At 41.7% G+C, this 22,864-nt stretch overlaps 1 protein-coding gene across 1 annotated transcript in view; it reads left to right on the forward strand.

Moving 5' to 3' along the window:
• The window catches only part of CNTNAP5 (contactin associated protein family member 5), an 875,887-nt gene that overhangs the window by 606,438 nt on the left and 246,585 nt on the right, over positions 1–22,864 (forward strand). The window contains exon 13 of the mRNA XM_008999044.5: positions 3,263–3,463. Within this exon, the coding sequence (XP_008997292.1) occupies positions 3,263–3,463 (201 nt within the window). The remainder of the gene's footprint in view (positions 1–3,262; positions 3,464–22,864) is intronic.

Here is a 22,864-nt window from a genome sequence, read left to right on the forward strand (position 1 = left end):
TCTGTGTATACTTAGAAGGAAGCATACATCTATATGAATTAGCAAATGTACAGTCCAATTTTGGAACCAGATTGGATGCATTGAGACTGGGACAAGTTAAGAGATAGATGCATAGATACATAAATGGGAAAAATAACATCCATTTATTTCTTGTTTTCAGTCTTTATCCTACTGTCTCCCAGGAGAAAGATAATCAGGGGACAATGGGAAGATTCAAAATAAAAGCCAACTCAGGCTGTAGGTTTCAAGCAACCATTTCTCCCATCCCTCATACTGTGTTTGAAGCTAAAGTTTGTGATGTCAGTTATATATATCATATGATCTTATGCACACACCCACACCCTCACACACACACACATACTGTGTGTGGTGGATTATTGTGTGAACTGGAGATAATGTACATTAAATGTGCTAGTATAAAGCAGTACCACACATTTAGTATTACAGATTGGACAGGGCTTTTCTTGTCTTCTTTGTATAAGCATCATGGACATTTCAAAACTGTCCATCTTTATTTCTCCCTTTACACTATTTCATTAGTGATGGATAACTTTTTTGGTTATTTTATCAGCATTTCCCTATGTTGGTATGAATAACATTTTTAAAGTTTTGGGTTAATTGTTTTTATAATATTATTATCTTTACCAATAACGAATGATGTCTTATTTTTATTTTTAAAGTTGAAAGCAAATAATATTAATTTTTTTGGACTTTATAGAGAATGTGATCTTAGGTTAGGTGCAGTGGCTCATATCTACAATCCCAGCACTTTGGTGGCAGGTTGTTTGGGGCCAAGAGTTCAAGATCAGCCTATCTCTATATATAGTGAGACCCTATCTCTACAAAAAATATTTCTAAACAAGTATCTGGTTGTGATGGTACACACCTGTGGTTCCAGCTACTTTAGAGGCTGAGGCAGGGGGATCACTTGAGCCCAGATGGCCAAGGCTGCAGTGAGCCATGATTGTGCCACTACCCTCCAGCCTGGGTAACATAGCAAGACCCCATCTCTAAAAAATAATATATAATCTTGCTTCAATGAAACACTGGGGACATGTGGGTTATCAGTGGGTTGCTTTTAGGAAATAGTCTTAAGATAAGTCAGAATGTTTGAGCATAATTTAATTTTATGCTGTGTATTAGTCCATTCTTGCATTACTATATGAGAATACCTAAAACTGGGTGATTTGGAAAGAAAAGGGGTTTAATTAATTGGCTTATGGTTCTGCAGGCTGTACAGGAAGTATGGTGGCAGCATCCATGCTCAGCTTCTGGGGAGGTCTCAGGGAGCTTACAATCATGATGGAAGATGAAGTGGGAGCAGGCAGTTCAGACGGCAAGAACAGGAGCAAGAGAGAGAGTGGATGGAAGGTGCCATGTACTTTAAACAACCAGATGTCTTGAGAACTCTCATTATCTCAAAGACAGCACCAAGCCATGAGGGATCTCCTCCCATGACCCAAACACCTCCCACTGGGTCCCATCTCCAACACTGGGGATTACAGTTCAACATGAGATTTGGCAGGGACAAATACCCAAACCATATAATGCTGCAAGATGTATTTTCTTTTATAGAGTTGGAAAATCCGTTACAGTTTATTAAAATCATACTCTTTTTCTCCTGCTTCTAATATGTTGAAACTGAGGTTTAGAAAGATGAAATGACATGTCCCAAGTTGTGTACAGAGATAGTGGGGGAGAAACCATTAACAAAGGTGCCCAAGTGGCCTGTTCTTTTCTCTTTTCAGCTCAGTCATGCCAACTGCTGTGCTCCTGCTGCATAGCTGTGCTAATAAACAGTGGTGACTTTCAGTGTATGTGCTCATCACTGCTGTCTCATGGATGTGCCTGGGGTCATTTCTCTACTTTCTGGACCTTAGTTTTTCCATTTGTAACACTAAGAGGATGGGGAGGGAAGAAACCACACGATTTTTAAGCTAAGTTCCTTTTCAACTCTGAGAATTTAAGATGAGTAATGATGCAATTATGCAGGCAAGATTCTCAGATGACAAAAGCTTTTCAAGTCTTCCCATTTCCTCTTTTGCTGTATTTGAGAGGATGTTCAGAATTAAATTGCACGTCCAATTGCAGTAAATGTTTTAGTCTAGGTAATTACTACAGAGTGTCTGATACATCCTTGCAACTTTGTATTTGTGGTTGCTTTTCCATATTACCAGGGCTACCAGGGTATTGCTCTCTTGTTTTTGTTGCAATTATTGTTTTCTTAACTGATTGTGAAACTAAGCTTTAGAAAAGAGAAGGGGGCTTGGCATGTCGGCTCATGCCTGTGGTCCTAGCTACTTGGGAGACTAAGGTAGGAGAATTGCTTGAGCCCAGGAGTTTGAAGCTGCAATGAGTTATGATCATACTACTGCACTCCAGCCAGAGCAACAGAGGACCCTGTCTCTTTAAAAAGTATATATACATACATGTATACACACACACATGTGCACACACACACACATCTATATATATTTTTAAGAAAGTGATTTATCCAAGATTCTTGTTGGCAGATACGGGTTTCAAATACAGATCTCTCAAGTTCTAATGCCCAAATACCTCCCTCTCTCACTGCCTTACCTTCTTTCCCCTATTAGGCAAAATATGTTCTTCCACCATGATTTAAAGGTCCTCATCTCTGTTCTTTCATTGTAAACCTTTCCAAATATTTTTGGCAAAGAGAAGTAATATGGGGAATAAATACTAAACTAAACAAAACAAAACCCTGCAATTAACTTGATTGCATGCACAGTGTGGATCACGTAATCTCAACCTTGCTCTCTGAGAAAATGGTTCTCTGAAAACATTATATGCGCTAGTGTTTCTCTTGTGAGGATGCGTGTCAGGAGCCGGAAGTGCAGGCTTTGGAGTCAGACATCCTTGGCTCAAGTCCTCGCTTAGTCATTTAACGGTGGGATATTGGGTAAGCTGCCTAATTCTTATTCACAGTTTCCTTATTTTTGACATAAAGTATTGCCTACCTTCCAATTTAAGCATTGCCTATCTTAACTGAAATCATGGGATTAAATGCCTAGCATAGAGCCCATGGGAAAGGGCTCCACAAATTGAGCTCTTAAGATGACTGTCCTTCATACTCACTTTGGTGGAGCTCCATGGAGAACACAGTGTCTCTTCCTACTCTGCATACGGTACCTGGGTGTTGACTAATGTTGCCTGCTGAGTGGTCCATCACACTGATTGTATGCCCCATTTTTGACATTCCTCCTCATGTCTCTTGCTTTGTGTTGTGTTGTCTGGGCAGAGGACAAGATCTGGACGTCAGTGCAGCACAACAATCCAGAGCTCACCCGAGTGCGGGGCGCCAACTCTGAGAATCCATATGCCATGGCCTTGGACTATGGGGGCAGCATGGAGCAGCTGGAGGCCGTGATCGACGGCTCCGAGCACTGTGAGCAGGAGGTGGCCTACCACTGCAGGAGGTCCCGCCTGCTCAACACGCCAGGTAAGGCCTCTGCATGCATGACCACAGTGGGACAGATGGGACGCCCCAAACCTGGAGTATTAGGCAAAGGAATATTGGCCAAGAAGGCAGCTATACTTACAGTTAGTCACTGTGCACTGGAGAGAAACACACCAGGAGAGGTCTGGTTATGTACTAATCCTGGCTCCGAAATTTAGGTGGGACCTAGAGTGAGTTCTGTCACCTCTCAAGGTTTTCTCCTCCTCATCATAAAACAGTTTGAACACCCACCCTGTAACAGTTGTGAGAATGAAGGACGCCTGAAGAGCAATTGCCCTCGAAGAGAGCATTCAAGATTGGCGCAGAAAGTGTGGCAGTGGGAAATGCTATTTTGGGGAGAGAGAAGGTTTGATAAGGCACCAGGATCTCAGCACACCCACCCAAGAATAACGAGTTATGTCTCGGGTGGAGGATGCCTGGGTGCCTAAGAGAGCAGCGTTAGGCAGGGAGGCCAGCCAGGCAGGCAGGGCAAGCCTGTGGGTTCATGACGTAAACGGAGGCTGAGAAGTGGGGGCCTTAGGGGAAATGACTCTTTTTATAAGTTAAGTGTGCTTCTAGAAAAACTTAAACTAACATTGCTTATTTATTTATTTTCCTATGGTTATGTTTTATAGTAGATTGTTGACTTAGTTATTAACATGCTTAGAAAAGGAAACAAAACAAAACAAAATCAGAAACAACTTGTAGAACTGCTTACCAAGACTTTAGAGTTTCCGTAAAACGTTAAGAAAGGCTCGCCAAAATGTACATGTTCCCTGGGAGTCAGTCATTTTTTTTGTGGATGTCAGTTCATCATTTGTTTTGTGGGAGAAAAAAGGCCAAAATATCTGAAGTATCTAAGAAAGGGATCTATAATCTCTAGCCTCAAGAAACTTACATTCCAGCACTTAGAATTTAGGAAGTTTGAAAGGCTGGGAAAACATGGAGAATACAATGTCAACAAAGGGGGAATTCATAGAAACCTAACTAAATTCAACGGAGTGCCTTCCTGACCTAGGATCTTCAAGGAAGACGTTGTTCCACGTAAGAGATTTTTCCAGATAACTGTCACTTATCCTTTTAAGTACCAAAAATCTTTCTAAAGAATGTTTAACTATTTGAAATGAAAATCTTTCTCAAATGGATTACACGCTTCCATGCCTTGTTAAACAGAGAATTCTGAACGTAAAATGTAACCTTTTCTTCATGACTCAGGATCAGCATTGTAAAAATCAATTACTCTGCTCTCCTTAGATTCAACAGGCTTTCAGGGCTGATTAGATCAGGGGTACTGGTTCATGTCCCTTTACCCAGCATCCTCAGAGGGTGCTGCCCTGCCAGAGTCAACATTTATATTGATGTGTATTTCTCCCTCCATTGCTGTCAACCCTGCGTGTGCTACCTCAGCACTGTTATGAGGGTGACTGTCTCCAGAAATGCCCTTCCCTCTTTTCATTGTGTTGTTTCTAGTTTTAGAAGGTTTGGTTCTGGCAGAATTGTAGAACAAACGTTCATTCTGACTGTGGACTTCCTTCAGCATAAGCATTCTGTAATACCAATTTGGCTACATCACTGCCTTTGCAAATGTGTTCTTTTCCTAACTCAACTGCCTCACTGTCCCTTATCTTATTTGAATGGGAGGGCAATGGTTTGGCAGCAAGTCATATTGGGAGTAAGGGCTTGATCCTGTCATTTACTAGTTAGGTGATCTTGTGCAAGTTACTCAATTTCTGCAGTTTCAATTTCACCATCTGAAATTTTTTTTTTTTTTTTTTTTTTTGAGATGGAGTCTCGTTCTGTCATCCAGGCTGGAGGGCAGTGGTGCATTCTTGGCTCACTGCAACCTCCAACTTTCTGGTTCAAGTGATTCTCCTGCCTCAGCCTCCTGAGTAGCTGGGATTACAGGCACTGGCCACCACACCTAGCTAATTTTTTTGTATTTTTAGTAGAAACGGGGTTTCACCGTGTTTGCCAGATGGTCTCCTGACCTCGTGATCTGCCCACCTCATCCTCCCAAAGTGCTGGAATTACAGGTGTGAGCCACACACCACCTGAAAAAATTTGCATGAAAATCCTGAACCCATTAAGTTGATCTGAGAATGGAAGAAAAAATTTAGTCTGAACTGCTTGTGCTATGCCTGGTTATAATAGGTAGTCAACAAACACTGTTGTCCTTATTCAAAGTTTCCATTGCAGCAGAGAAGGTCCAAAATGTGTTTCATAATGAGAAACAAGCACAAAGAGAAATTGTATTTCTGTTTTAACAATGTAAATAGAATAATTGTAATAATTATATAGTAACAGAATCAATTAGAAAGCTCCTACATGTAGACAATTTCACCCCCTGAAGATGGCTACGTTAATGTCAGGAGTGAACCCTTCCAGACGTTTTTCCACGTGTATATTCTCAGAGGCAGAAGGCAGACACACCAAATGTTTGTGCATGAGGGTCTTCATTTATCCTCTTTTCCACATGGGTTCTGAACCAAAAGGAGGGTGAAAAAGGAGGATAATGGATATGTAGGCTCAGTGTCTACCTTCTTCTGGTGAACTGGTTTGGAGAATGTAGCATGGACCATTTTGTCCCCTTGGCTTCCACCTCCAGACAAGACACTGCTTGTGGGGCAACAGAACACTCACTTATCTAGACAATTCCCTAGGGGTGTGACCTAAATTCACATTTTCACTGCCAGGACAGAATCCACCTGGGCCCCCATGCACGTGAACTCACCTTCTGGAAGTTCACATGGGAAAAACAATATGTAGCCACAAGGATTCAACAGTCAGCACCTAGGGCATACACCTACAGGGATGTTTCCTCATCCTTATTATTACTAAGCAGCTACCCTCCGTTTCCCACACAGAAGTCCAAGGACAGGAGGAAAAAGGGTAGAGGCCATCTCCTCTTTACCTATGATTCTGGAAGAATATTGTGCAAGTTTTTTCCTTATCAGCTGAATCTGTAGTCTATGCTGGGAAGAGATTCTCGACCCTGTGATACCGTTTTACAACCTGTGTTTGTCACACACAAGAAATGTACAAATAGCTGTCTATATCAATAAATATAACTTCATATTATCATTTTCATTAACTGTAGAGTGTTTTGTTATATAAATGAACTCCAATTAGCAAATCTCCTATTCGGACATGTAGATTGTTTCCATTTTTTCGCTATTACATACAATGCTACAGAACAGTTTTGCACGTAGATCTTTGTGAACATAACTGATTATATCCTCAGGACAAACTCCTTGAGGTGCCATTTGCCGGGCAGCAAGAATGCATATTTTTAACTCTTGCCACATCGAATTCTGCAATGCATCAAGGTCATTCGTTATGCCCCCAACATCACTGTGAGACTGAGTGCCCAGTTCCCAGCCATAGATACCCTTATCTTCCTTCACATTGGTAATGATAAGTGCAAAGGTGGGGGTCAAAAATGATTATAAATAGTTTTGTTGTGAATTTTTAAAAGTTTGAAGCCTGATTTCCATAGCCTATTGGCTATTACTAATTAGTAGCCAGGGTTAGTAGACATATGAAAAATTAAATTGTGGCTGCAGGTACATTTAAATCAATAAGAGAAAGTAGGGGTGCCTTGTGGCCATAGATTATCCTATATATTATGCACAATAGATAATAAGTGGAGACAATACAGGAAGGCAAAATAAAGGCATGTTTAAATGGGTAATAATGATGGAGATTTCTTATGTTTGAGGATATGTGTGGGATGAGCTACTGGAATTGTCTCTAACCCAGACAGCAGACCTGTTCCATAAGGCTCAAGCCTGTAATTCCAGCACTTTGGGAGGCCGAGGCGGGTGGATCACAAGGTCAAAAGATCGAGACCATCCTGGTCAACATGGTGAAACCCCGTCTCTACTAAATATACAAAAAATTAGCTGGGCATGGTGGTGCGTACCTGTAATCCCAGCTACTCAGGAGGCTGAAGCAGAAGAATTGCTTGAACCCAGGAGGCAGAGGTTGTGGTGAGCTGAGATCAAGCCATTGCACTCCAGCCTGGGTGACAAGAGCGAAACTCCGTCTCAAAAAAAAAGAGTCATTGTCCCCATCTGGTATCTCAGAAAACAAAACTTCAGAGAGAATAAGATGCATGTTTAATGCCACACAGCTAGAAAGGGGCAGGTCTAGCTCTTGCAACCAACATCTCCTGAAGTCAGAGCAAAAATTCTATTTCTGATACGTCACAAAAAGCTGCAAAGGGCCAAGAATTACAAGGAAATGAAGGAGTCAAAAAAAACATGATTTTGAATAAATTTCCTTATTGTGTAGGAAAATGGGAGGAGAGAGAAGCGCAGCCAGGTATGTCTCTGTGAAGGCCACAGTATTGTCAGGGTTGCCGGCACTGGGCACATTCTTGGGCAGCATCACAGGGTTTGTGTTGTTCTGGCCTAGACATAGCAGCTTCCATGGCTCACACACCTCTTCATGGGAAGACCTGTGACTTCCTACACAGCATCCCCAGAGCCTCCTTCTACCTGCTCCCATCTCGGGTGAGGGCCCTAGTTCCATTTGTTTAGTAGCAGCAGAGGGAGAAGGAGGAGACAGGCAGGATAGGTCATACATGGGTCATCACTGGGCCTTTTTCATTCAGTTGTGACTGATCATGACACTCATTTTATGACAGTCTCCCTGGATTTTTTTCCCCCAGAACTAGTGATGAGTTCCAGCCAATGGAATGTGTCCTCTATCTCTCTAACTGAGGGTTTATGCTAGAAACTCTCTCCGGTGTCTCACCAGGACATCTGTATCCTAGAGAAAGTGTCTTTGTGATTCTCGTGCATCTTATTTTTCCCTTCACTCTGCTTGCTGCTTTCTACTCTGAGCTTTTGGCAAGGCCAGAGGCCCCGTTCTATAGTGCAGTTTCCAGTACAGAGCCCAGGATGGGAGAATCTCCACAGCCTGCCAGTTCTCACAGCACCTTGTCATGGGGGAGGAGGTGGCCGCTTGTTCCCAAGGAGAAAGGTTTCCTTGGTTGAGCCCAGACCTTTTCTCTCTTGTCAGCACCTGCATAGGTATTTTGCCTGAGGCTAGAGTCCTGACCGTGATAGGTGATGAGCATATGAAATGAAACAGGAAACGCTTACACAGAGGACAGAAAAATAAATATCAAAGCCATAGTCTGGAGGATGCTTTAACCACATGGCCAGTTAGATCTGTAACCCGTAACTTGTAACTTTCCCATGGAAGGAAGTCAAAATGGAGAGAGGCATAGGCAAGTGACCACATGGGGAAACTGAGTGCCCAGATCTCTGCTGGGAATGGGCATTGGAAGGGCTGCCTATTCCACAGTTCCCTTGCAATGGTCTCCGTGGCACTGAGAAGGCTCCCCACTGGGTGTAGGCATCCTTCTGCACTCACCACTCCATGTAAGGAAAGTCTGTGGAAAACCTCTTCAGCAAAGCTGTGAGCTCTCAAAGGCATAGGTAAGAAGTCAATATTGAAACATGCGAAAGCACTGGAAATTCAGACTCCATTACTTTGAAATCTAATGGCTCTAGGACTGCCTGAGCTGGAGTTTACTGTGGTTTTTCTGAACAGAAAGCATTTGTGGAGCAAGGCAGACATGCAAGCAAGATTGCCATGAGGATTATGTGCGTTCTTCAGGAACCCTGAGAATCCAGAGCCTCACAGCACGCAGAATCCTGTTTACCTACCAGGAATGAGCTGGTTAAAAGCCATTCCTATTGGTTCATTCTTGCCACTGAGAGTGGTATCTACCTGCAGTCAATTAGTTTTCCTAGTTATATTTTTATATAGTTTAATGGAATTTAAAAGGACAGCATCCGATTTCTTTTAAAGTATTTTAAATTCTCAATTTTTTAAAATTACTGATACTTAGTGAGCATACAGCTAACTAGCTATATATACCACAATAAATAATCTAGACTATATAATACATGCTGTAGTATGAATATATATAACACATATGATGTATATACTATATGGTATATACTACATAATATATACATATAGTATATCATATAGAATATATATAATATACTATATGATGGACATTGGAAGGCCTACCTATCCCACATTTCTCTTGCAATAGTCTTCATGGTGCCTAGAATGCTCCCTACTGGATTCAGTCATTGTGGTGTTATAATATACATAATATATGAAATATTATTTATGGTAAACTATATATGCATACATATAGTGTTTACATTATATATACTACACAGTATATATATATATATATATATATATATATATATATATATATATCATATACATTTTATCCTAAATGGTCTATATATTCATCACATATTTTTTATGTGTCCAAACAGATCTGTAAATGCACTTGTGCATATTAATTCTCATGTTCATTAGCAATATTCAACTTCCCATGTTGAGAAAACTAATGATTTAGTTTAGAAAATGAGTAAGGAATTGTGATGTAGAAAAGTCAGATAGAAAAGAAACAGCACGTCAGGGTACTCTGGGTTTGACGAAACTAAAAATGCTTTGTTCTCAATACTTCTACCACCCAAGATCAATGCTCAGATTTAACATTTTCATTCATACACTAGGCATTTCTGAGTATCTGTTTAGTGCCAGACACTGGGCAGTGAAAATAAAACACTGAAGAAACAGAGTTCTTGCCTACATATTTATAATAGGGAAGAGAGAAACACACCCCCATGCCCTCCCAACACTCTCTCCCTCTCTCTCTCTCTCTCTCTCACACACACACACACACACACACACACACACAGAGAGAGAGAGAGAGAGAGAGAGAGAGAGAGAGAGAGAGAGAGAGAGAATCAGTGCATGAAGAAAGTGAGGCTGAAAGGTGTAGAAGAACAAGGTGCTAGTGTGTGAGTGGATGTGGGGAGCTGTGTTTCACATGGGGTAGTGGGAAAGTCCTCCTGGTGTGCAGGAGCTATCCATCAGGGCCCTGAGTGAGGGAACAGGATGAGGCAGGTGCCTCCCTAGGGCAGAAGGTTTGAGGCTGAGCAATAGCCAGAAGGCCAGTGTGGCCAGTGGAGAGGTGAAGGCAGGAGTAAAATGATGGTGAGTGGTATCCAGAAGCCAGATTTTGCAAGGTTTGGGACCGTGGATATTATTCTAACAGTAAAAGGAAGTCACTAGAAGATTTTAAGCAGGGGATTTGATTTGAAATAGAAAGAGAAAGGATAGTAATCAGTTTCTGTAAGTCAAGCTAAACCAGGTATGAATAATTGGCTAAGCACATAGACATTTTAGGTCACCCCTATGCCTGATGAACTGGAAAGAGCCATGAGCTCCCTGAATGGAGAAACATGTCTTATATCACTCTGTAACCTCACATTCTAATTCGTGGCTGTGTGTGGAAGACTCAGCAACCACCTTGCATTTCCTCTGATCCTTGGTGGTGCTTGAGTTCTTTCTCATCCAACTAACTGAGTGATATATAGAAAAAGAAGGAGGGCATATCACCCAATTAAACAATCTCACCCAAGGGCCGAGGTTGCTTCGGCTACTTCATCCACTGTGTTCTTGCTGCTGGCCCACTTCCACCATGCTCACAAAGCTTGGAGGTCTGTGTCAGAGAGCTGCACTCTTTCCACTCTGTGGTACCACCCCTGCTCCCATATTTCTTTCCTTTCTTTCTTCTCGCTTTCCTTCATCCCTTTCTGTGTTCCTTTCTTCTTTCCTAACCACACCCCTCCCTCCACAGGCACACACTAAACATACACACACGAATACATGGATGGAACTAATCCCCAATATCTACAGTTCTTCTGTACCAGGTGACCACCATAATATTTAAAAAAATTAGAAATTGTTACATAAGAAACATAATTAAAACCACAAACTTACATCACGACATCTGGAAGATGAAATATCAGGGTAGTATTTGACTTTTATTTTTACTTATTTCTTAAATTACACTCCTTATTATCTTTTTTTGGATTATGCTGTAAGTTCTGGATACACGTGCAGAATGTGCAGGTTTGTTGCAGAGACACACATGTTCCATGGTGGTTTGCTGCACCCATTGATCTGTCATCTAGGTTTTAAGCCCTGCATACATTAGGTATTTCTCCTAATGCTCTCTCTCCCCTTTCCCCCCAACCCCCGACAGGCCCCAACCCTGTGTCAATATATTCTCCTTGTTCAACTCCCACTTAGGAGTGAGAACATGCAGTGTTTGGCTTTCTGTTTCTGTGTTAATTTGCTGAGAACGATGGTTTCCAGCTTCATTGACATCCCTGGAAAGGACATGAACTCATTCTTTTTTGTGGCTGCACAGTATTCCATGGTGTGTATGTGCCCCATTTTCTTTACCCAGTCTGTCATTGATGGGCATCTGGGTTGGTTCTAAGCCTTTTGCTATTGTAAATAATGCTGCAATAAGCAAGTCAAATTACAGATAGAAAAGAAGCAGCACATCAAGGTACTCTGGGGTTGACAAAACTATGCTATTTGCTATTGTAAATAGTGCATGTGTCTTTATAGTAGAGTGATTTCTAATTTTGGGGGTTTATACCTAGTAATGGGATCTCTGCGTCAAATGTGTGTGTGTGCATGTGTTTACCAAAATGCTATTTCTACTTTATGTACAACAAGAATATCTAAACCCAGGTGGGCTGGTTGCCATGGCTCACACCTTAAATCCCACAGCTTTGAGAAGCTGAGGTGGGAAAATGGCTTGAGGTAAGAAGTTGGGCATTAGCTTGGGCAACAAAGCGAGACCTTGACCCTACAAAAAATATGTAAAAAGTTATCCAGGTTTGGTGGAGCACACTTGTAGTCCAATTTACTTGAGATGCTAAAATGGGAGGACTGTCTGAGCCCAGGAGTCTGAGGCAGCAATGTGCTCTAATTCTGCTGCTGCACTCTAGCCTGGGCAACAGGTGAAACCTCAGCTGGAAAGGAAGGAGGGAAGAAAGGAAGGAAGGAAGGGAGAGAGGGAGGGAAGGAGGGAGGGAGGGAGGGAGGGAAGAGGAGAAAGAAAGAAAAAAAAGAAAGAAAGCCCATACCTCATGCTTTCTACAATGGATACTCTTTCTCTTTCTACTGTTTTCTTTTTCTTTTTTTTTTCTTTTTTTTTTTTTTTTTTGTTTTTGAGACAGAGTCTTTGTCTGTTGCCCAGGCTGGAGTGCAGCGGTGTCACCTCAGCTCACTGCAACCTCTGCCTCCCGAGTTCAAGCTATTCTCCTGCCTCAGCCTCCCAAGTAGCTGGGACTACAGGCCTATGCCACTATGTCCAGCTAATTTTTTGTATTTTTAGTATGGTCTCAATCTCCTGACCTCATGATCCACCTGTTTCTCCCTCTCGAAGTGCTGGGATTACAGGCATGAGCCATTGTGCCTGTTCAATGCATTACTATGGCTGCTAATGATATTGGGTATCAACAACCAACCACCTTCTCTCTGCCAAACCCTTCAAACACATCCTTTCATTCAATCCTCTCAATGTTCTTATGAAGTTTGTATATCATTCTGTTTTTCAATGGAAGGGGAGCTCTGAGAAGTTAGATGGTTTGCCCAAGTTTTCACAGCTACTAAGGTCTAGAGACTGGTCTCAAATAAATGTCTGTCTGGTTTTAACCTCCATCTACATCGCAAAATGATATATAGAAAAAGAAGGAAGGCATATTAGAGGGAATGAAAATAATAAAGGGACCATTAAAGTCTCCAAAGAAAAATTCCATTATCTTCCTATTATCAACTGTCATATAGCAAACTGACATTAAATTTTTTGATTTAAAACAATCACGTTTATTTTGCTCATGAATTTGCAGTTCAGGCAGCATTTGGCAACTTCGCTGCACATCACCGGACATTCTGAAGGCTGTGCTGGGATTACCTGAGCCAGTGGCTAGTGGCTGGCTGGTGGCTGGAACCTCGATTGGACTCATGGCCTTCCTATGTGGCTGTTTGACTTTCTCATATCATGGTGGCTGAGTTTCAGGGACAAACATCTCAAGGGAGTGAGCCAGGTGGACTATATTGCATTTCATTACCCAGTTTTGAAAGTCATACAACATTATTTCTGCTTCTTTCTAATTATTAGAAAACAGGCTGAGGCTGGGAACGTGACTCGTGCCTATAAAACCAGCACTTTGGGAGGTCGAGGCAGGTGGATCACTTAGGGTTAGGTGTTTATGACCAGTCTGGCCAAGATGGTGAAATCACGTTTCTATAAAAAATACAAAAATTGGCCAGGTGTTTTGGCATATGCCTATAATCCTAGCTACTTGGGAGCCTGAGAAACAAGAATTGCTTGAACCCAGGAGGCAGAGGATGCAATGAGCCAAGATAGAGCCACTGCACTCCAGCATGGGTGACAGAGTGAGACTCTCTCTCAAAAGAAAAAGAAGACAGTCACTGCGACTAACCCACATTCTGCATTCCAAGTGAGGAAAATCTGCTTCTGTCTTGTAATGAAACTGGTATACAGACATGTTTTAAATGACAATGTCATCTTCAAAATTTTACATCAATAGTCAAGAAATGCAGTAAATACAGGGCAGAGTAGAGAGTCAAACCCACGTCTCTCTAACTCAAAAGTCCAGGCCCTTCAATTCTGGTGTCTACATTAGTTATAATTCAGGTTGGAAATGGGTTTGGTCCTCCATTTTTTCCTTCGAGGGACTTGTGTTATCCTTGAAGTGATACAGCTAGAAGGTGTTTTTAAGCGCTTGCCACAGGTCTCAAAAAATAAAGATATCATCGCATGAATCAAGTCAGTGTAATTTACAGTGCATGAAAGCCAAAGCCACCTTTCCTAATGTCCTAGTAATTTACTCTTGGTATTTCACTAGGGACATGAAGGCAAAATTAGAAGTGGGTGGGTTTTTCCAAGGAGGATACTGTAATCAAGCTAAAGATGTGGGTGTGAATCTGAGGAAAAATGAAAACTATCCTATGTAAAGTCAAGTGGTGGTATGTACCTGCCCCAGTTGAATTACTGTTCAGACCACGAATTATTTAAATAATCAAAGTTGACTGGCCAAGAATCAACACTCAGCTCATACACAAAATAAAATATGTATTTTTCTCATTACTTTATGGAAGCCCATGTCCACTTCCTTTATCTCAAGGGTAAAGGAATGTATGTATAGGAAGGAGAATACAATATTCTGATCCTAAGATAAGGTACAGTGGCAGCAGAATGAAAAGAACATGGATTTTGGAATCATGAAATTGGGTCTTCAGCATTTTCTCTTCCTTTATTAGTTGTGAGACCTTGAGTAAGTTACATGGGCCTTCCGAGCCTCAGTTTTCTCATGTGCGACATGTAACGAGACAGCTGCCATGTCTGACACAGAGTAGACCGTCTGGACACTGCTGTTATTTTGGCCAGTATTTTGTCACATTATCCAGGGGGCAAGGAGAACATTAGCTCCCTCAGCTACCAGCGGAGAGTCTCCCAATCTCAAGGTGTGGCCATTCAACGAGCTCATTTGTGGGGCTTGCCTCTTCATAGCACGTGGGCATACCTGCCTTCTAAACTTCAGTTTACTTATTTGTAGCGATGGTATTTACCTTCTCCTGATGGCACTTCTGAGAGTGTAGAGTTAGGTCTATGTTCTCCTCCCCATTTCTGCCAAACACCCAAATCCGCTCATCTGTCTGTCTCTCATTTCTGTAAATGCTGCCCTCATCTACTGAGATTTTTAAGACCAAAACCTAGGATTTCTTCCTCCTCACCATCCCCAGTCCCCATTCATTATATTTGCCAGTCCCTTCTCTCTAATTCAACCTCTGCCACCTCCATTCACATAATCGCCTCACCATACTAGACAAGTACAAGTACCTGCTTCCTCTCTTCCACCACCCCATGCTCCATGTCCCTACAGCGGATAGCCCAGGCTGCAGCCAGCGTGATCATCTTTTCAAAATTATATTATATAATCATGGCTCCAAACCTTTACCTCTGCCCTGAAAGCAAAACCCAGACTCCTAACTGTAGTCTGCAGAGCTCTGAGAGGCACAGGCCCCTGCCAGCCCCTGCTCTCCCACTAACACAGTGAACTTGGCCCCGCTGTGCTTTTCGCTGCTTCTTGCCCAGCTTGTCCCAGCTCTCAGGCTTGATGCCTTGACTGCTTTCTGTACTTGGAAGCCTTGTTCCTCTCTCCATGCTGAGCTCTCTCAGATTTTACATACAGCTAAAGTATTCACTCCATTACTGTTTACCACTTTATCCTACCTGAGTAGTCTACACTGAAGTTACTACTATCTGTTCACTATCTGCCTCTGTCAATAGAATGTGAGCTTCTTGTAGAGGGGACTTCCTCGTCTCATTCTTTTTTCTTTTGAGACGGAGTTTCACTCTTGTTACCCAGGCTGAAGTGCAATGGTGCAATCTCAGCTCACTGCAACCTCTGCCTCCTGAGTTCAAACAATTCTCCTGCCTCAGCCTCCCGAGTATCTGGGATTACAGGCATGTGCCACCATGCCCAGCTAATTTTTTTTTTTTTTTTTGTATTTTTAGTAGAGATGGGTTTCACCATGTTGACCAGGATGGTCTCGATCTCTTGACCTTGTGATCCACCCACCTTGGCCTCCCAAAGTGCTGGGATTACAGTCATGAGCCACCGCACCTGGCCCTTTGTCTCATTCTTTATTCCCAAAATACTTAGAATAGTACCTGGCACCCAGGAAAAATTGAGTGAATAGTTGTTAAAAGAATAAAAGGTCTCTTCTCAGTTTAAGTATCACCAGTAGTCATGTGATGTCAAAGGACGGCTGACGAAACATGGCCAAGCCTGTCACACAGACCCTGGCAGGAGGAGAGCAACTTCACAGAGCAAGGGGCTGGGCTTGAGGGGAGCTGCCCTCTGACTCCCAGCTTGGCCACTGATTCCCTGTGACCTTGAGATGTCACTGATGTTTTATGGGCCATGAGTTTCTCCTCTTTAATACTAGAAGCTCATTTTTGATGTTCTCCAAGTGTCCTTTCTGCTCGGGCACTCCATGTCTGTATATTCAGAACACAAAGTAAGTTAAACACATGTCAGTGTTTATTGCTTTTTCATTGCAGTAAGGAACTAGAGAGGTTGGTAAGCAAAACAAAACAAAAAAAAAGTGCCCCTCAAGCCTATGAAATGTGCTAGTGTATTAAGGTAGTACGTGATACTTTTTGACACCTTCATACCCCTAACCTCCTCAGAACGTACTTTCTTCCCAAGGCATAGATTGTGCAGAGAAGGTATGAAACTTCCCTAGGGTCACACATAACAACTCAAGAATTGCAAGGAAAACAGTTTCTTACTGTAGTGTATGTATGTGTGTTTTACAGTAGAATATGCACACACGTATTTTCTTTATAATATATTTGGTGGGTTATGGGGTGGATACCATCTACACAGGTGAGGTTAATGGGTCTGCATAGACATTGCACTATAACGGCATCTCCAAGCTTGCTTTTCGGGAAGCCGTGGCCAGATACTGGATTTTCTTCACACCTGAGTCCTCACCAGAACCTTCCCAAAGGGAAGGCTGCAGAGTTTGGTGATGAGCTCACATACGTGTTGCATCACTTGCTTTGGTTCAAGAATTTGGTCCACTCCTACCAGCCATGTGACCTTAAATGAGGTACTCACAATCTCTAAGCCTCAGGTTCCTCATCTCTAAAAATGAAGATGAGAAAAGTAACATGCATGATACTCACATCATTGGAATAATAAAAAGTGTTTGAAAATTGCACTCTTTATAACTTTTCAGTTTGCCCCTAGGTTGTTTTGAAATGACAAGGGTACCTTTCTGAACATAATTTTCACCCTCTTATTATTTGCTGAGAAGAGGGAGTGGGTACATGCTGGCATTTTTCCGTCTGTTTATGTGTGTGTCTCAGATCAGATGAGAAATGCCAAGCAGCGTGCTTTCTGTGTGGTAGCAGTGATTTCACAGAGAAAATATGAAACTTTCTAAGACTGGTAAATCATAATCTTGGAATGAGGCAGTGGACATGTTTTAGCCTCTGAACAAAAAAATAAAATATAAACACAACAGAATTCCTTCATTCTGTCACTTATCTGTGGAGAGGCCATCATCAGGGAAGGTAACCTGAAACTGCATCTCGTTTTCTTCTCTGCAGAATAGCTAATATGTTGACCTAACATTATGCATACCTAGAGTGGGGCTGCACACAGTGGCTACTATTATTTAAGGAGCCTATCCCCCTGCAGGCAGAACTAGAGACTATATGCCCATGTGAGCAAGGTACACAGTGCTCTGAAAAAGAGAAACTATTCTAGTTAGATGAAAATCTTTCCAGAGGTTTTCTATGGAAAACTACTTTTTCTCTGTAGACGCAACATGAGTAGGAGTCATTCTGAGTTGAGGGAAGAGATGGTGAAAGATACAAAGGGAATACTGACCCTCAGAGAATGAGGGAGACATTGTAGGAATAAAACAGTTAAAAGTTCTTGCTGCTAATTTCAGATAAGGAGTCACAGAGGATGGAAGGAAGGAAGGAAGGAAGGAAGGAAGGAAGGAAGGAAGGAAGGAAGGAAGGAAGGAAGGAAGGAGGGAGGGAGGGAGGGAGGGAGGGAGGGAGGGAGGGGGGGAAGGAAGGAAGGAAAGGAGAGGGAGGGAGGGAAACGGGAAGGGAGGAAGGGAAGGAGGAGGAGGGAGGAGGGGGTGAGGGAAGGAGACAGATAAAGATCTTTCTGTGTTTCAGGTATTTCCCAGCATGCATCTGTAGATTAACTCATCTCCTTTCACTAAGTGAAGGTGTTTGAACTGGAGAGTGATATAAGTGGAAGATTAGCCATGTGGATGGAGGTAGAAAGAACCCACTGAGTCTGGAGAAGACCACAGAGAGAGACTAGATAGGCATATATCTTAGCGGTCTAGGGAAGAATTAAGAACCATGGAGGTGATAGATCATAGGAATAGAAAGATAGATAAAGACATTAACACTTAGTTGAAAGCACAGGCACTGGCTGGTGAGCTATTTGTTTCAATGAACCAAGTAGAGTCTAGAACAGTGCTGTCCAATAGAAATATAGCACAAACCACATGAGCAATTTAAAATTTTCTAATAGCCACATGTTAAATATAAAAAGAAATAGGTGGAATTAGTTTTAACAATGTGTTATATTTATGCCAAGATAGCTAAAATAGTATTATTTTAACATCTCATTAGTAAAAATAAAATTTGGTGCATATTTGCACTTACAGCACATTTTAATTCACATTGATTGCATTTGAAGAGTTGAATAGTCACTTGCAGCTAGTGGCTACCGTAGACCCAGACCCACAGGTATAAAATGTCTTCAATCCTGAATAAGAGTGAAAATGCAAGAACCATTAACAGAAAGATCAGAATTAAGAAACTGGAGGATGACTTGATTCTAGTAGGGAAGAAGGTACCAGATTTTGTAACATACATGTTGATTTTGAGAAATTGAGGGGCACTGAAGTCAACTGGCTGTATTAAAGCCTGAGGTCAGAGGTCAGTGGTCACAGGGTGATGAGAGACCAGAGGAGTCAGCATCAGTGGAAGCCGGGTTCTTCCTGCCAAAATGGTATATTGGGGGCTGGGGGCCAAAGTGATAGGTAGAAAAAGGCTGTAGGTCCTGAAGATTGCGGGCAGGGTGAGGTGGTAAGAAACATGTGGAGTACAGAGAGTGTCTGGACCTCACAGCTTAATGTGAGGGCAGAGAGCAAAAGTTCTGAGCAGCAGCCACACAAATGTGGCCTAGGGTCTCTCAGCAGCTCCAAGCATGGCTTATCATCGGGAATATGAGACTCTCACACTCTGAAAGGTGTGTGTAAAGCACAGAGAGGATCTAGAGCCCCTGAAGCCAAGAGTGAAGGACCAGCCAGCAAAAGAATCATGACCTATCATCACCACTGATGGTTAGAACAATAGCAACCCCAAAATGATGACAACAGCTATCACCTGCTAACCACTGGCTCTAGGCCAAGCACCACCGTTAGATATAGATGCACAAGATACATAATACATATATAGGTCTACCTTTGGATACGTGTATTTATTTCAGATACATACTTATTTACATATATGTTTATTACATGTTTATATGCAGTTGTGTGTCACTCAACAATAATACATTCTGAGAAATGCGTTGTTAGGTGATGTTGTCATGTGTGAACATCAGAGTGTACTTACACAGGCGTAGATGGTACAGACGACTGCACACCTAGGCTAGATGGTGGCCTATTGCTCCTAGTCTAAAAACGTGTACAGCGTGTTGCTGAACTGAATACTGTAAGCAACTATGATATGATGGTAAATAGTTTTGTATCGGAAAGGTAAAAGTACAAGATAAAAGATAAAACCTGGACTGGGCACAGTGGGTCATACCTGTAATCCCAGCTAATAGAGAGGCTGAGGCATGGGAATCACCTGAAACTGGGAAGTAGAGGCTGCATTGATCTGAGATTACACCACTGTACTCCAGTCTGGGCAATAAAGTGAGGCTTGGTCTCAAAAAATAAAACAATAAAAATTGTACATACTTTAGGGCACTTACCATGAACAGAGCTTTCAGGACTAAACGTTGTTCTAGCTGAGGCAGAGAGTGAATGGTGAGTGAATGTGAAGCTCTAGGAAATTACAAAATGCTACCGTATACTTCATAAACACTGCACACATAGGCCACGCTAAATCTAGAAGAATATTCTTTTCTTCAATAATAAATTAATTTAATTTACTGTAACTTTTTCACTTTATAAAAATTTGCATTTTTAACCTTTTTACTCTTTTGTAATAACACAACTTAAAACACAAACACATTGCACAACTGTACAGAAATATTTTGTTTCACTTTCATTCTATAAGCTCTTTCTGTTCTTTAATTTTAGTTTACTTTTAACCTTTTTTTTTTTGTTAAAAATAAAGACAAATGGCTGGACACAGTGGCTCACAGCTGCAATCCCAGAACTTTGGGAGGCTAAGGACAGCAGATCACTAGATCAGGAATTCGATACCAGCCTGGCCAACAGGGTGAAAATCCATCCCTACTAATAATACAAAAATTAGCTGAGTGTGATGGCTGTGCTGATAATCCCAGCTACTTGGGAAGCTGAGGCAGGAGAGTCGCTTGAACCTGAGAGGTGGAGGCTACAGTGAGCAGAGATCGCGTACTGCAGTCCAGCCTGGGCAACAGAGCAAGGCTCAGTGTCAAAAAAATAATAACAATAAAATAAAGACAAGTACACCTACTAGCCCAGTCCTGAACAGCATCAAGATTATCATCATCACATCTTGTCCCACTGGAAGGTCTTCAAAGGCAGTAACACACATGAAGCTTTTGACTCTGATGCTAACAATGCCTTCTTCCAGAATTCCCCCTGAAGGGCCTGCCTGAGGCTGTTTAACGTTTGTTTTAAATAACTTTAAATAAGTAGAAGCAGTACACACTAAAATACCAATAAAAAATAGTATAATAAATGCATAAACCAGGAACATAGTCCTTTATTATTATTATAAAGTATTATAAACTGTACATAATTAAATATGCCATACTTTCATAGACCTGGCAATGAAGCAGGTTTGTTTACACTAGTATGTACACATGAGTAATTCATTGCGCAATTACTTGATGAAGACTACTACATTGCTAGGCTGAACCCATCAAACCACCATCTACATTAGGCATGTATCCTAATGCTATCCCTCCCTTAACCCCATACCTACTGCTGACAGGCCCCAGTGTGTGATGTTTCCCTCCCTGTGTCCATGTGTTTTCATTGTTCAACTCTCACTTGTGAGTGAGAACATGCAGTGTTTGGTTTTCTATTCCTGTGTTAGTTTGCTGAGAATAATAGTTCCCACCTCCATCCATATCTCTACAAGGGACATAAAATCATCCTTTTTTATGGCTGCATAGTGTTCCACAAAGGTCTTACACAAAGATTAGGATTCTAGGTAGATCTAACATCAAAGCCCATGCTTTTAAAGTGACAGATACATGTCAAGAGAGAATGAAGGAAAAGCAGGATCAGGAGACCTTTAGTCCAGATACTTATGCTCTATGTGATGGTTCTGCCCAGTGAAGAGAGAGATTTTCACTGAATAGAATATACTATGTGTAGTTGATTACAAATGTCCTATGTATACACATGTAGAATAAACTCTTACCTATATGTTAATGTGTGTGTGTGTATATATATATATACACACACATATATGCACTTTACATGTTCTTTTCAGGTTTCTAAATATTCTTTATGTAGGAGATACTTAAATATGGAAATAGAAAAAGGAAAGCTGTTAACACTAGCCCAGCTTTTGAATCTAACAGCTGCAATGGGACAGGTTTTGTGGGAAGTATTTGCAGGTCCTAGTAGACACGAATTACAAAACCATCAGGGTTAATCCTTAGAATCCCATTGAAGTATAGGTTATTACCAAGGAAAAAAATGCAAGTTCAGAGAGGTTAAGTAAAGTAAGAACCATGTGACTCTATCTGTATCGGTAGAGTTACACACGAATCTAGTCAAACCTGTTATGGTTAAATCCCACTGCATGGACAGACAAAAACAATCCTTGCTTAAGTCAGCCTGTCGCCAGCTGCCCAGACGCCAGTTAGACAACATTCGCGTGAACTGAGCCAAGCCTAGACTGGATTTTAGCTAGTAAACCAGTATTATATAGACACAGTCCGAAGCCACTCAAAAGCTATCTGGGTAATCATTCCATAAGATGCCCCCGCCCAAAAATAAACAGCTAAATCTTTCTGTGAATGCATCCCTGACAAGGAAAAGGAATCAGATCAGAAGAAAATCAGAAACAAAGTTGCTGACATGGTAACAATCTATCTCTCTATTCTGCAGAACTTTTCGATTAGAATTTAGAAAGGATAAAACATCAGGATATTGAAGCAGCTGCAGAATCCATCTTGAGAGTGTTGAGGTTGGGAGATAGGGAGAAAGAGAGGGAGGAAAGCAGGGAAAATCCTTTGGGGAATTGCCTCTGAATCAGAAAGCTGCTTCATTTTTAATCCTGAGTAAATGAAGACAGATTCTCAACATGGAGACATTATCTTAGGTATGTAACACTTTGTGATCTTCTCAAGAGCCACACATTATGACGCTGAAAAACAAGAGTCCATGATACTGACTCACAACCGTTTAAAATATTCCTCCCTTCTTAAAGGACGGCAGGGATATGGTGGCAATGGGAGCTCAGAGTTGGCAATTTCTTGGCAGCTAAGAAGCCTAGCAGGGATGAATTCTTTGGTGATAAAACTGAAATACAAATTTCTTTTTCAAGTGGAACTTTTCTAACTCTGTGAGTTCTTCAAAAACAGCAACTGGGTCATACTTATTTCTGAATACCTCTAGAGCCATTTTAGTGACTGGAACAAAATAGGTGCCCCCCCCCGCCGCCCCGCGCCCCCGGCCCGCCAATTTTCTTCGGTATGAAAATCCCGTGAGAATCCAGTCTAACAAAGTACTTTGAAGACA

This window comes from Callithrix jacchus, chromosome 6 (genome assembly GCF_049354715.1).
Source record: "Callithrix jacchus isolate 240 chromosome 6, calJac240_pri, whole genome shotgun sequence".
Lineage (NCBI taxonomy): Eukaryota > Metazoa > Chordata > Mammalia > Primates > Cebidae > Callithrix > Callithrix jacchus.